The 15,195-nt window shown below is 44.8% G+C and overlaps 1 protein-coding gene across 10 annotated transcripts in view; it reads right to left on the bottom strand.

Moving 5' to 3' along the window:
• The window catches only part of FRMD4A (FERM domain containing 4A), a 362,726-nt gene that overhangs the window by 69,249 nt on the left and 278,282 nt on the right, over window positions 1-15,195 (bottom strand). For all 10 annotated transcript variants that reach the window (XM_048302660.1, XM_048302658.1, XM_048302659.1 and 7 more), the window contains 3 exons: window positions 8,204-8,288; window positions 3,787-3,843; window positions 1,306-1,328 (listed from right to left, as the gene is read on the bottom strand). In XM_048302660.1, the coding sequence (XP_048158617.1) occupies window positions 1,306-1,328; window positions 3,787-3,843; window positions 8,204-8,288 (165 nt within the window). The remainder of the gene's footprint in view (window positions 1-1,305; window positions 1,329-3,786; window positions 3,844-8,203; window positions 8,289-15,195) is intronic.

Raw genomic sequence — 15,195 nt, 5'->3', positions numbered from 1 at the left:
TACTGCTCTTCTTAACAGAACCACTGGTTTATCACAGGTTGGAATGGCAACACTTTGCTTGGCACAGCTCTTCTGGACTGAGCACATGGCAGTGCACTGAAAACCAGACTGAAAAGTCAGAGCCACATGCACTCCAGTACCCCCTAAATAAACAGTGCTGATAGCCGAGTTATTCCAAATCGGACAGAACTGAAAAATGAAGCAAGACTGGGTTTATGTTTCTGTGGTCAGATGCACGTCAGGATTCTGCAAGTTTATTAAGGTTTTGAGAAATGATAACGCAGACCTTAAACTTCCTTTTAGCAAGGGTTACCTTATGTCATCTCAGATTCCACAATGGGCAGGAAATATCTACAATGCAGTTCCTTTTCACTGATTTGTCTCAATTTTAGCTAGCTGGAAGTTCCAGTCCACCAGAAAGTGGAACCTGCCTGTTCTTCACAGCCTCCTATCATTACGGTCATCTCTCATTGTATTCCAATGCTGACAAAATTAAGACAACTCTTTAGGCTCACCTGACAATTCAATCCCACTGCCCACTTCTTTTCTTCTCTGAAACTAACTTTAATGGATATTGTGGTCCTCCAGCTGGACTCACATTCAGGTCAGCAAAAGTAATATATGGAGTATATGAAATTTTTAGCATAGTCAGTTCTCCTGAGCTTCACATTAAGAACTTTCATGTTTCTCACATGAGACATCAAACAACACCCGACCTTTGGTTACTACTAATGCGTAAATCACAGACGCTGTCTACTTAAAGAAAATTTTTCGGCATTTAATTAACAGTCTTCCGAAACACCAAGTACAGTCACCTCTTTGAATTTCTTACGGTAAGTCTGAAGATTTGGCTCAAGGGATAGAGGAAGTTCAACAAAACCAATTATTGAATTTGATTTTGAGAAGTGTCCAAATTCAAACTGAAATATCAATTAGTGATGGAATTTTAATGTTGCTTCTGGCAGGATCTGTGATATAACAGTGATTTTAGAGTAATTTCCTTAGCAATTTCCTTCTGAAGACTAGTCTATTTCCTGAACTTCATGACCACATAATGGGATTTGTCAACAACAAAATCACAAACAATGATTGTTCGCAAGGCATGCTCTGGTCAAAGGTTGTGTTTGGTGAAGAAATGCTGTCAGGAAATACCGTGTCTGTGTTAGCCATGCACACATAGACGCCGTGCTAACACAGGCAATCCTCTTACTACATGGCTACAACTGAGTTGAATGTCTCATACAGGAATTTTATCAGATTTATTCTCGCAGCACAGAATGGCAAAAACTTTTTAAATTCACCTACCTTGAAAAATCTCCCTTTGCCTCCTGTAAAACAAGGAAGAAAAATTAAAAATATATAATTAAAAATAGCAAAAAAAAGAGAAGAAAAGGCTGTTCAAGATTTTCCATTTGCAAAATTCATTTAGCAGCAATTTCCTGTTGTAATTGATTCCTCATGTATTTTTTGGAACCGGTATCTAATGTCAAGTGCCATGATACAGTGAGTTGGGCAGATTAACATACAAAGGATCTAACACAGGGCCAGATGATTCTTCATTCTGCTGTGAATACCTAAGATGCTACAGGAAATAATGCCAGTAAATAAGAAATTTTGGGTCAATGTGGATGCTACATTACTAGAAGATCTCTGAAGTCTCAGTGGCTTTGCAGACTCTGAGACTGCAACTCACCTGCCTTTTTTACAAGTATTCTGACCATTTTCTAGTACGTAGACTTTCAAAAAGCTTGCTCACTGTCAGCTTTCAAGGGGATGCAAGACACAGGTTTCTCTAACTCCTTGCTGGGTGTCTGGGGTTGTCCTTACTTGTACACTTAGATACTTCTATTTATTACCATCACAGCCCGATGTTAAAGGGTTGGATAATGTTCCACTACAGTAGTTAGATCAGTCTTATTGCATAGCTGGAGAACCCCCAAAATCTGGTGAGTGCCCTCCGCAACAGATTTAGCATACATTTTGCATTTTTCTTTTTCCATAGACAATATGCCTTTCATATGATTCATGCTAAAGCACCTCATTTGCCACCAGCTACACAGAAAGCACTGTGCAAGAATGTAATTTGTGAATGAGGGAGTTTCCACTGCCAAAAGGACTGGGCTTTGTATTCAGGTCTTTTGTCTTTACATCCATTAATCTACCCGCAAAACCTGCCAGCCCACGTCCAGTGGTGTTTCAGTCCTGAGGCGGGGGTAAAGTTCAGAGCTCTGGTGGTACTTTAATTTGTTCTGGTAATAAAACAATTTGAAATAGGGCTGCAGACTAAATCACTTGAGTTCTGACAGACCTTTACTATCTTTCCATTTCCCTCTGAGTGAACTGAAGGGCAGACAAGCACTTCTCTGGCTCATAGGAAGGAGTCCTTGAGCATGTAATGATTATGGTTCAACACAGAGCAAAGCACAAAGGATATGCCCTGGCCTGCATGGGTGTGAGCATACTGAATTTAAAAAACAATTTTGTAGGGTACATTCTTCATAATTCAGTGCTTTGACCTAAATGCTGCAGTGAGAAGAACAAAATGCAGTATTATCCCTTTTGTTTTGCTTGGATCCTGTCACAAACACAGGTTGTAGTAGTTTCTGGTTACAGACAGCAAAGGTGTGGCTTGTTTTGACTTAAGTTACACATCAAACTACTACAGGAATAAGCGTAACATCCTGTGTTTGTGGCAAGAAACAATCCCAGCAACAAGAGTTACAGTGGCAGCTCTGGGTCTGGCTGTACAATTACTAAGCACTAAGTTATTCACTAGGATGAGCAGACAATAGATTCATAACCCCACTGCTGCTCCTCACAATGAGCCCGTTGTTTGATGTGTATTCCCCCAACAGCCAATACGTGATTTCTATAATGTGCTGCTAATTGAGTCCTCCATCCTGACTCTCTCGCTCCCATTTTTGTTACATAAAATGATTTTAATGAAGGTTCAAATCCCTACACATTAATTGCTTCTTTAACATGGCAAGTGCTCTAGAAGTGCAGCGCATTGTTATTTATTAGTGCAGTCTGATGAGCTGGTTTGTTTGCTCGCATGGCTCCTCATAGCTTCATGGCTGATGGGAAAAAAATTAAAACTAGACACTAAGAGAGGGGAACAAGGATCATGTGACAATTATGTCTGATCTGCTCCCACAGTCATGCTTCCAAAAAGAGAACTTTCACAAAATCCAGCTCCGCTACCCTGAAAAGGTTCCTTTCTGGGAACCTGACATTTACCAAACACTTCTTGGTCATTTGCCCTTTGACCCTTTTCCCTCTTCCTGAAGAGTGGAACTCTGAAAGACACCATTTCAGAAAGTCTTTAAACCATTCTGCCCATGTTGGAGAATACAGACAGTTGCATGTGTAGAAGCTTATGTAGCTCATCAGATGACCAAGCCCCATTGGGAAAACAAATGCAAGTAAAGTCACTGGTGGAAAAACCCATTGCATATGGATTTCACCTAGGAATTTGCATTCATTACTTAGATTTTCTTTGGCTGTACATCATACCCCAGAGTCTTGGATATCTGTGCTGGTGCAAACATAACACTTTTCTGCATGCAAAATATTGAGCAGTAGTATCTGCTCCCTGAGTGGGGAGGTCTAGTTTGAGAGCCTTCTGTACCCATTTTGGCAGAAACAATGAAAACTGTGCAAAGACATCTTTTTCCTGCAACTGGGGGGAACCCCTACACTTCCATAGAGCCATTGTGGATTTGGAAAATCAAAAGATTTAATGCAGCATGAGGAAGCACCAAGTGAGAGAAGGCGGGTGCTTACCTGCAAGATGTATGCAGCCAGTTCAAACACCACTTCACTGTCAACCTCAATGAGTTCCTTGAAAGGTGAAGAAAACAAGAAAGAAAAAGAGAGTTGAGCTACTGTAAGAAGGACATACATCTCCTCCTGACTACTGCATGGTGAGGCATGCAGTGCCAGTTTTCTCCCTTGGCTAGGCTTCAAAGTATTCCCTGTGCTCCTGAAGACAAAAGGAGGAGAGAACCTGCCCACTCAGATATGGACAAAGCCAAATATTTGATGTAATGCGTTGGTTAATGAAGCATAACTGGATGTGGCATGAAGGGATTCCCGGGGGAGGAGTGAGGAGAAGGCAGGTGGAAGGGGAAGGATGAGGGTAAATTTTATTTTCATGTGTGATTTAGTGAAAGGCAGTCTAGGATATAGATATTTTTTGCCCTGAGATGTGACCATGCTTCAAGGGAACACAGCCTTGTCCTTGACTCACAGAAGCAAGGAATGAGAATTTGTCTTTGACACACTGAGGTGGCGTCAAAGCCCCCCCTAGGCTTCTCTGGCCCTTGCAAAATGTAAACTCACAGGAAAATGAACCACATTTGCTCTTGCAGGATTTGAGCTCTGGTTTTGGCCTTTTCATCCCCAAGAGCACTGGGGCTGGTTTGAGAATGAACTTTGACAGCAAGTGTTTTGGTAGATCTTCCCTGCTCCATTTTATAGGATCCTGCCACTGATGAAATCAATCTTTGAGAGTTCTACTTAGACAACACAGTCACATGTAGGACACTGATGGTCCCAAAAGATCCTCTCAGGATTCTTCTGCTGTGCCTGAGACAGCATTTACAGACCCAAGGGGTCCAGGCACTGCTCTGTCTGAATGTATGCAGTCCAAGCATAAAAGATACTTGAAATGGGAGGCATGATCATTACTCTGGAGGCCGAGTGTGCTATTCCTGACTCTCTGGTCTCTGCTGGGGAAGCTAATGGGCTTTTACTGAGATACTGCTTAGTTCTCTATTCTGCAACTAGAACTCCTACATTGTCTCCTATGGACATGGCCCAGTAAACTGGGTCATTGTTCAGCTCATTCCTGTGGTGGTTTTTCTGTTGTATTTATTTAAGCTGCTGTTTTTAATATTTTACTTCATCTGGCAAGAAATGAGTGATCTAAATATAGATCACTGCTGTGATCCATGCTCCAGCCAAGTCATGGCCACACCTCATTTACAAGCCACAATTGCTGCATTGGCTTGTCTCTGGCAAAATCAAAAACAAAGGGAGCAAAACACAGGATAAGATCCAGGTGTCCTTGGCTTTCACTAGTGCCAGCTTTATAAAATAAGTTCGCCTCTTTCATAACAACTCCTTGGGGAGTGAAGAGCAGCTCTGCTAGGGGTGATAAACACGCCTTTCCCGTCTCAGCTGAACTGCCTGAGTCACGCAGGCACCTGCACTGACGACGAGCCTGTGCCAAGAGAAGCGGCTGGTGCAAGAGGCTGATTCAGCTGCAGGCAGGGCCAGGCTGGGGCTGTCAGGCACATCCCATAGCAAGGGGCAATGCAGAGTAGAACCAGAGCACCTGGTCTTCCTCCTGTCTGGAAGCACCAGCCATGGCACAGACAAACCAGCCCATGCAACCACGTGTTGATGCTATGGCAAGTCTATACTGGCAGGTGAAGCAGGCCAGAGCCCGTTCTCTGGCCCCAAGGGTACATGGGGTGCAGTACAGCTCATAACTAAACACTTACCCTCCCTCCCTCAGTCCCAGATGGGGTTTCCATCAGTGTGTTGCCTACTGGGAACAGGTGTGAATCCTTGATCAGTGCCAAAGCAATGCCTGGGACAGAGCTAGTTGGCACAGGCCAAAACCCATGCCAGAACGTGCAGGTAATTAAACAGCCTGTCTGATCAAGGGACAGTGCCTGATGCCAAGCCCTGTCTGCTTTGGTAGTACAAATGTGGCTTGGCCTTTCTGTGCACCAGTGTCTTCTTGTGGTGCTGTGCAAGGGTTTGGGTGTGTGGGTTCACAGATGCCTCACTACTCAACAGGGTTGGTGAGTGTGGGTGGTGGGCACAGCCAGAGGAGCACAGAGCCCAACACAAGGTCAGCTGGCAACCCAGTGACCAGCTGCCCCAAATGAGGCCTCAGTTTTATTCTTTCCGACCTTGAGCAGCCCTGTGCAAAGGGATGCTTGAGGGTATGTGTCTGGACAATCAACAGAAGAAGGTCTGAGGGTGCTAGCACAGTGTTAGAAACTACACTTATTTCATATACATATGGTCTTTCTGGGCTGCAGGGGAGTCAGGGCTGGAGGTACCCATGGGAAGTCCAACAAGGAAACTTTTGCTTCAACAAGGACGCTCTCAAGGTTTGGCAGCATGCGACATCACGTGCTAGCTACAGGAATGACAAGCACTGGCTGTGCTTAGACACCGAGTTCCCCACAACGCTACATTAAGAGGAATCCGCCAGGCTGGGTGCTTGCCCTGAGTCTTAGCAGACACTTTGCACCCAACTTTCAAATTCAGTGCCTTTTTTAATGGCACAGCATGGCTTACAGTGGCTGGAAGTCAAATGGGGAAGGATCTGCATGGGAGATTGGGGCTTCAGCAGGACTATTTTTGGATAGAGACACAGCTTGAATGTGCAAAGTAATGGTTTCAGGAAAGGTCAGACTAAAATAGACCAACCTAGGGATTTTGTTTTCTTTTGTTCCTCTCTTCTTATTATTAAGCTTTCTCCAGAAAAAGAACAACAGTGTAAGCTTTTCCTGGCAGTACTTCAAAAAGGAACTTTCCCCAGAAACCAAAATGTGATGCTCACTAAGTTTGCTGCTGGAGAGGGCTGACTAAGCACATCTAATTGCAGCCTTGCCGGAGAGCAAAGCACTGCACAGTTCAGCTCAGCAGCCCTGCCTCGTTCCTCGGCACTGAAAGAAAAAAAGGAATTTTCTGGATTCTGCCCTGCATTTTAGAAGATACAAAGTTAGTCCCTGCGTTTTAGGACATACAGATGTCAAGTGATGCTACAGATTTGGTGTAATCTACTTGGCTTAGCAGGTCACAAACATGCTGAGGGCTGTGGGATGGTGGAACAATTGCTCCCTGACTACATCTGTCTTTTCCTACCACTTCCTCTCTGGCAGATGGAGGTGAGTCACAGGAATGGCCTCTGCCAGCACAGAGGGAGGTAGGAGGGATCCTCCCAGGGAATCCCAGCTGCTGACAAACCTCTCCCAGTCCCAGACATCCAGCCCACCTGGCCGAGTCTGCACATTGCCAATCTCCACCTCAGTGTGGTCTGGGGCTGGTTGATTTTCTGGATCTTTCCATGAACAGCTGGCTTGTGGCATGAGAGGGATCAGATTCATGGCTCTGCTGTGGGCATTCCTCCAAGCTGAGGCTGTGCCAGGATGCCCTTATCTCTGGCACAGAGAGTACCTTGCAAGGAGCTGCTCTGAGCTGCAGTGCCAGGGACAGCAGCCTGGTCTTTCAGGAGTGTACCCGGGAGGGCAATTTCTCATACAAAAAACATTTCTCAGTGCATGGCTTGTTCCTGTACAAGGTGATCTTTGGTGCATATCCACAGATACCTTTACCCCACTCGCACATAAACCCATTCCCACAAACCTGAGGTCACTTTGCTTGTTCAGCCTGGAGAAGAGGCTAAGGGGAGACCTCATGGTGATCTGCAACATCCTCCGGAGGGGAAATGGAGGGACAGGCACTGAACTCTTCTCTGGTGATCAGTGACATGCCGGGGGAATGACATGAAACTGACACAGGGGCGGTTTAGGTAGGATATCAGGAGAAGGTTCTTCACCCGCAGGGTGGTTGGACACTGGAACAGGCTCCCCAGGGAAGTGCTCACAGCACTGAGCCCGACAGAGTTCAATATGCGTTTGGACAACACTCTCAGGCACATGGTGGGATTCTCGGGGTTTATGTGTGCAGAGCCAAGAGCTGGACTCGACGATCCTTGCGGGTCCCTTCCAACTGAGGACATTCCATCTTTCCCACTCTCCCCCCTCACACACACCGCTCCCCCGTTCCCGAAGATGGCGCCCGCGCCACACTGCCGCCCTCTGCGGGCGGGAAACCCTCACGACAGCCACTCGTCCCAGAGCGCGTTTTTAGCCCAAAACCGGACATTCCCTTCTAAATACAAGCCCGTTTATAATTTTAGCAGTGCAGATTGCCTCCTGCCAGCCACAAGAGTTACTTCCAGGGCTGTTTTACCTCAGAACCACTCTCTGACAGGAAAGCTGCTGCCAAGTGTGGGGGCAGCTGGAGACAGAGGAGTGCAGGAATGTGAGAGGAGGAAGAGGAGAAGGTTGTATCTGGAAGTCCAGGTGTGACCAGTGTAAATTTTGGGGCAGGAAATGCAGATCCAGGTGTCTCAGCCCACTCCGGTGCCACCCAGACCTCTCTAAGTCCTCACCTTGTAGATGCAGGACTTGGCGTTCAAGAAAAACAGCTCGATGGTGGCATTGTCCTTCAGATAGGAGATGCTTTCAATGTAGAACCTGAAAGGGAAAGAAAGAGGGGTTAGACACAAGAGGGAACTAGGACAAAACATGGAAATGCACTTACTAAATGAAAAATGTGGTCAATGGAGTCATGATGAGTGTACTAAAAATGAACTTTCTTCGCTTATAGCAGACTGAGGTGGTGAAGGAGGCTCGTGCACACTCCAGGACATGATCAGACACCACCACCCCACCCATACCAAAGGAACTGGATCATCAAGTGGGTGATTTAGGTTCTAAATAATCCTTTGTTTTGTTTTTAGACTTAAAATAAACCTTTATCCTGTTTTCTTGTAAGCTTCACCTTTGATCGCCATCACATTTTCACCATCAGCCTTTCTTCATCACTCCTTTACCCATCACAACCATTTCTGGGCTGTTAACCTCCATCTTGTAAAATATTCATCTACAGAAATGCATTTCTGGCTCCCTTCCCTGTGCCCTTCAGCTCTGCATAAAGCAAATTTTATAAAGGGTTCTTTACATATTATATCTATGGTCTCACAGTAAGGCAGTAGTTACTAACCTTGCACAGTTTACCAGTACCATGAATAACAATGCTAGGGATGACAGGGAATGATCATGATATAATTTTTTTGAGCTGAAGTGACTTCTAGGAACTCAGGAGAAAGCTCAAACCCTCCGTGTCAGAAAAACCCACTCATTTGCATTGGCTGATTGCCCCAAATATTTGCAATTATGTTGAAAGCCCATGATATGTATGAATTTATTCAGTACTCCATGTCCTGCCTGCTCTGAAGGTCTGATGTTTTGGCAATGAACTCTGCAAGAGCTTTGTGAGAATTGCCTCCTGCCCTTAATTCTGTCCTGTGATCTTTTTTGTGAAAAAATGCTCAGGATACTGTCAGTGTTAATGACTGATAATTCCATACAGGTATGTTGTGTGTTCCTGTAGTAACACAGAAAGCCTAGGTGATAAAGGTGAATTTTGCATTTACTTAGTGTTTTAGGTAAGGAAAAATAAATAGATCTCTCTGCTGATGCTGTTTTGTAGTGATCTTTAAGTTGCAGTGCAGTGACAGCAATGTTCCTTACATAAATTCCAGTGCTATCGTACCTTGTCAGAAGCAATTAGAATAGGGAAGGTGCCAGGCAAATGATGTCTGCATCAGGGACTTTTAAAAACCGAATTCCTTAGAAATCTGGGTTGACATGTGGGGTCCAGTTACAGAGAAACCCCACTCCCTGACCCTGCTGTCTGGGACCCTCCTGAGGTTTCACACAAGTATGGAAGGGATTGTCCACACCCAGCTATTTGCAGAGTCCAGGGCCTTAAATGTAACCTTCTTAGGGGCAAAGGTCGAAGCTTTGTAGTGCTCCTAAGTGTCTTCTGAAGGCTCTTCAAAACACTTTATTTCTTGACAGGCAGAACCAACTCCCTGCTTACTAGAGTAAGAGAAACATTTTGTTCATCTGCTGAAGGGCTCCTATCTCTATTACCCTTCCTTCTACCCCTTCAGAAGAGAAATAAAAATAAAACCTGAATAAAATAAAATTTTAAAAAACCCAAGAAAACACCAACAACCAATCAAACCCTCAAAACCCCAAAACATTTGAATGTAGTGATGATGAAGCACAAAAAGATTAAACTTTTTCTTATTTTTTTCTGGTTTTCAGTGTTTCACCTCTTGTTCTCAAAATGGCCTCCTTTTTTTTTTTTTTTCTTCTCCTTTTTTAAAATAAAAATATACTTGGCTTTAGGAATGTAAAAAATGATGCATTAAAAGATCTTCTTACTAGATCTGCTCTCTGAGTGAAGCTGGCTTCCCATCTGCTGAATTCATGGAGAATAATGGTAATTTTACACATTCTGTGGTTCTTGAACAACCTTCTCTTCTTATCACTACTACCAATGGTCTCCAAGTTATGATGGTAGGTTTTCTTATTCCAAGGTCAGAAGAAAACAGGAACATTTTTTTCCATTTTGAATCCCAGTGGAGGTTAGCCAAAAAGCTTTTTGTTTCACCAGATCAAACGAGACTGTTCTCATCATCACTAGAGGGCAATATTGCATTTCTTAAGGCTACAGGGAGCTTTGCCAAGGCTTTCCGCATGGACATAGATCGTTTTCTGTACAAAATTAAGTCTCTGGGAGCACAGAGCCTGAACATGGTACTTCATCTCACAAAGAAAACCCAATTCTCAAATGATCTCCTCAGCGGAGAGTGAGCTGGGGAGCTACTGGGTCTCACACACGCACCCAGACAAATGTGAAACGTGCACCAGGAGATTGGTGCTACTTAAAAGAAAACAGACTTGCAAAGGGAACTCTTGTGGGATTTTCTGTGTAGCAAGCTCAGAAAACCCGACCTGGAGTAGACTACCCTGAATTCACAGTTGGTGCTGTAACAACAAAAAGGGAAGGGAAAGACCTTTTTTTTTTTGCACTGATGACAAATTTCTGTCAAATCTCCTGTTTCCATCTTTTACAAGCACAGTGAAGGAAACCACACTTCACAATGACACCCGTCAATGACTAAGGAGGCAGGCAGGGGCATCCAGCTGCTAAGGCAATGAACCAAGCACAAAAATCTGGGTTAAGTTCCCAACTCAGACACAGGTTCCCTTTGTGACCTTCATAAAATCATTTAGCTGCTTGGGCTGTTGTGCCGTGCTTAGAAAATACCCTTCCCTCCTCTGCCTCCCTCTGTCTGTTTTGCCTGTTAAGCTTAGAAGCCTTTCAAGGCGTGTTTCGAGATCGTCAGTTTTGAGAGGCAGTTCTCAGATTTCTGTTGAGGACTCCTCAGAGAGCAGCATTCCTCATATGGTGTGAAGCTGATGTGTCCAGGATATAATGGATAGGTTGGACAGAGAAACAGGCAATGTGTCCAAGAACTCTGCTCCACTACCTGCATCTTTTGCAATACACTCAGCAAATAGTTTTGCCTCCAGCAGCTCCTACAAGAGGTTCCTTGATAGCCAGCAACTGTGCCTGTGAGAAATTAGCTGTCTACAGGAAGGGAGAACACCCCATGAGACTTGGTGAGTGTAAAAACCAAAGGAATAATTTTAGAGAAAATTTAAAAGATCAGCCAATGTTCATCTATTTCTGCATTCCTCCTGCCTCCCCACCCCCAGTAACTTGTAATTCATCAAATACATTTTCTAAGCATTAATTAAATAGACCAGTGAATATTATGCTGGGTAATGAACACAAAGTGCCTATCTTGGCTGCTCCCTCTCAGCAGCAGAGAAAAAATAACGAGTACTGCAGAAGGTGTCTTGGAAGACTTCAGAAGCTGCTGCCTCAAACGTTTAATGCTTTTTAGCTGTGAGGACATGTCTCATACTGATCAGATTGCTCTCTATTAAGTGTTGGTTAACTGACAACATTCTCTGAGACAGCTCAGCCCCCTCATGCTGTGATGAATGGCAATTCCCATCATAACCAGCCAAGCACGGGCTCACAGTGGTACTTGTGGAAACTCCTGATTGTTGGGTGAGGGGAAACTGGTACTAGCACAATTTTTCCCTTGCATTATATACAGGCCCACTCACCTCCGACTCATGGCTCAGAGAAATGCCCAACTGGGTCTTGGACTCACCAGTTTTATTAATGGTTTGTCAGGAGATGGAGAATCCCTGACTGCTGCTGCTGGTCTCATCTGTGAACCCAAGTGTGTGTGTGCAGATGGGCAAATTTAGCAGTGTTGGGAAGGTGTTTGAACACTAGTGTTCTGTCCTTGCAGTGGGAACAGAAGAACTCAGGACTGCCAAGCACCTGAGCTGGTGGGGTGCTTGTATGAACAGTGAGAGAAAAAATGAGCAGCACTCCTGATCTCCATACACCAAAAGAAACTGTCGAATACAAAATGTTTAGCATTGCCTCTCACACTCAGCCCTAGACATATCCTGTCAGCCTGAACTTGGCCATCTATCACCTAGCAGGGACCAGGCTCTCAGCAGCTGAGTTGCTGACTGGGCAGATAGACTGTCACAGCATTTGAGAGCACAAGTCCATGTGTTTACTTCCAAGCAGAACCTGCCAAATGGTAAAAATATTTCACTGTGGTCTTCAACACAATGGTAGTTCAAAACATGACCACAGCAAATGGATGTCTTGTCTACTTCAGGTGTCTGTCTTTCCTGGGGCAGTGATATCATCCTCCTTCTTGTGAAGTTTGAGGCTGGTGGGAGCCACCTAGTCCACAAGACTTCTATCCGCATCTTTCCCAGCTGGCTAACTCTGATCTGGTTGGGATGCAGGACAGAGCTGTCAGCAGAGTGCAGTGACCCTGTCGATGGACTACCCCTTATTTTGTTATTACAAAGCAATGGGTAAAGGAGAACACCCCTTTTCTGCCTCATCCATCCTGGGGTCTGGCTCATTATCCCTCACTATGTCATTCAGAACCTCAGAGGATAATTTGAAAAATATGAGGCCATTTGCTAACTGGCAAAAGAAAAATCGCATGCATCGGTATAATGGATTTAAATGCAGATGTCATTATGTCCAGTGTCTCATGCTAAATGAGTATTCTGAGTGGCACAGGCTGCACAGCTCCTTTTATGTTCCAGCCCTGTTTGCTAATAGTCACGGGTGCACACTTTTATTTGCTGACACTTAAAAGCAGACAATGCTCATGCTAAATAGCTGGCCTGTTAAGTGATCAGTGAGGAATGAAAATCAGCTAAAAAAGCTCCATTTACCACCCCTTCTGCATTCATTTTGCTTTGGATTCCATGTCTTGTCCCCTGTGTCTGTGCTGTGCCCACCTTCTCCAGCACCTGGGATCGGTATGCAGGGGACAGGAGGCAGCAAGAGAGATGTGTGTCAACTTTTACCTCATTGCAAGGGAAGCCGTAAAACTGGAGGTGAATTTGATTCCAGAAATACAGGGAATTGCAGCTAACAAAATAAAAAGCTGTGGATATTATTTAACCCAAGCCTGTGCCCTGTCTCTTTCTCACCAACTGCGCTACACTATGAAGTTGCCTGCATCTTTACCTACTGTCAATCCATTTTTCCCAGTGTTTCTAAGATCTTGGCCTATTGAATCCCTGGAAAACCATGTGCTTTGGGGATATTTGCTCATTCCTACACCTCATCTTCTCCATGTACAAAACACTTAGGGGTCTGCTTCGGAATATATAGAGACCAACTCTCTTCATCTCTTCCAGGCTGTATATCCTGGGAGTCTTTGCAAGCTACAAAGTGCTCCAGTATCAATGTAGAGAAGGGGAGGAATCAATGTGGTAGAGAAGGTACATTCCTCCCTCATATTTGGTTACAGCATCAAGCAAAGGCACTGACCTGAGTATAGTGAGTCCTCGGCCCCCTCCCCACATGGGGAACCTGGCCAGCCCAAGCTATAAAAGGAGCAACCCAGCTCAACATAGTCTGTAAATTGCTCCACCACTGCAATGTCCCCTGGAGCTTAGCTTGGCTTGCAAAAGAAGTGCATCTTTGTACAAAAAGATGTGTCAATTTTTGTACAAAAGCTGTTGCAGCTCCTCTTGGCTTGGAGTGATGTGATTATCTGTTCCAAGTCTGATGTGAGAGCAGTGACCATATCGCAGCAGCATACTGCCTTCCTCCTCTTTTCCCTCAGTCACCAGGGGAATTTGCCCCTCAATCTCCTGAGCATCAGCACAGCCCTTTCTTGCTCTTTGGTCATTGCCAAGAGTCACATCTTGGCTAGTGGAGGTAACTCTCTGGGTGCACTGTATTACATAACATCATCTCTCAGAACATCGTTTATATAAGGATTTTGGACCATTTTAGGACTAGAAATCCCTCCAGTTGTTCCATGTGTTGTCAGCAGCACATGAAGGTATGATTTGTGTGTCAAAGCTGGCATGAGGATCACTTACTCACTGACTCAGCCTTTGATCAATGCCACGATGATGGGACCCCTCATAGTGCACTTTCCTGTTGCTGCACTGATGGCAGCACATCACACCCACTGGTGTAAGGTGCGAACACACACATTGCAGTGAAAACAATGTCTGCATGACTTTGACCCAGTCAGAGAATCCGTGTGTAGGCACTGACACAGCTATCACATCTTGATCCAAATTAGGTACAAATCCTACACTGACAGCATCCATCATTTCTTCATGGTACCTATCATGCAGTCTAAGCACTTCCCAAAATTAGACAAGACAATGCTGCCAACATCAACACATTCAAAATGTGGCCCAAACCAACAAATTTTCAGAATGCCACTTTTTCTGCCCCCTCGGGTGGCTGAATGGAGAGGAAAAACAACTTAGCCCCTTCTCTCAACACAGCTCACTTATACAAATATATTCCTAGTTAAGCAGAAAACAGAAATGATGTTATGGGACTCAAGAGCCAGACTGCTATTAAGATGTGTGTGTAATGGATAGCTTAGCTCAGAGCTGTGTGCTAAGTAGCAGAGCCCCATTAGTTCCCTTCCTCAAGCAAAGGTCGGTTTTCACACAAGTAAATCTTCCGACTGGACAGAAGTTTCTCATATCTCTAAAGAGACTCTGAGGAGCACAGCCTCCCCACAGGCAATTTATTACACCTTCCCCCGGCTGAACAGAGCAGGGGGCCACCCTGGGAAGGCTGCAATAAATTGTCTGCAGGGAGCCTTGTCTTCCAGCACAAACAAGGTCTGAGCGGCTGTATTTATACACTGCGGCTGGCTGGGAGGTGGGGGTTTGCAGGGCTGCCGGCTTTTGGGATCTTCCCGCTTAGCATACACACAGCTGGTGCACACCAACCAGCAAAAAACATGCTGTGCAAAGAGATCTGGGCTATGGCACAGACTTTATAGACAGAGCAGCTTACAGGAGCCCCTGAAAGCAGCTTGGTTGGACTGGGTTGATTATGTGGGTTTAATATTCTGGTTTTTTGCTATTGTTTCTACAGCATCCCACAGCAGTGCATGGAGACATAGAGCTATAATGTAAG

Source organism: Corvus hawaiiensis, chromosome 4, assembly GCF_020740725.1.
Source record: "Corvus hawaiiensis isolate bCorHaw1 chromosome 4, bCorHaw1.pri.cur, whole genome shotgun sequence".
Lineage (NCBI taxonomy): Eukaryota > Metazoa > Chordata > Aves > Passeriformes > Corvidae > Corvus > Corvus hawaiiensis.
The sequence above is the reverse complement of the archived record's forward strand: the minus strand, read 5'-3'. Positions and strand labels throughout refer to the sequence as shown.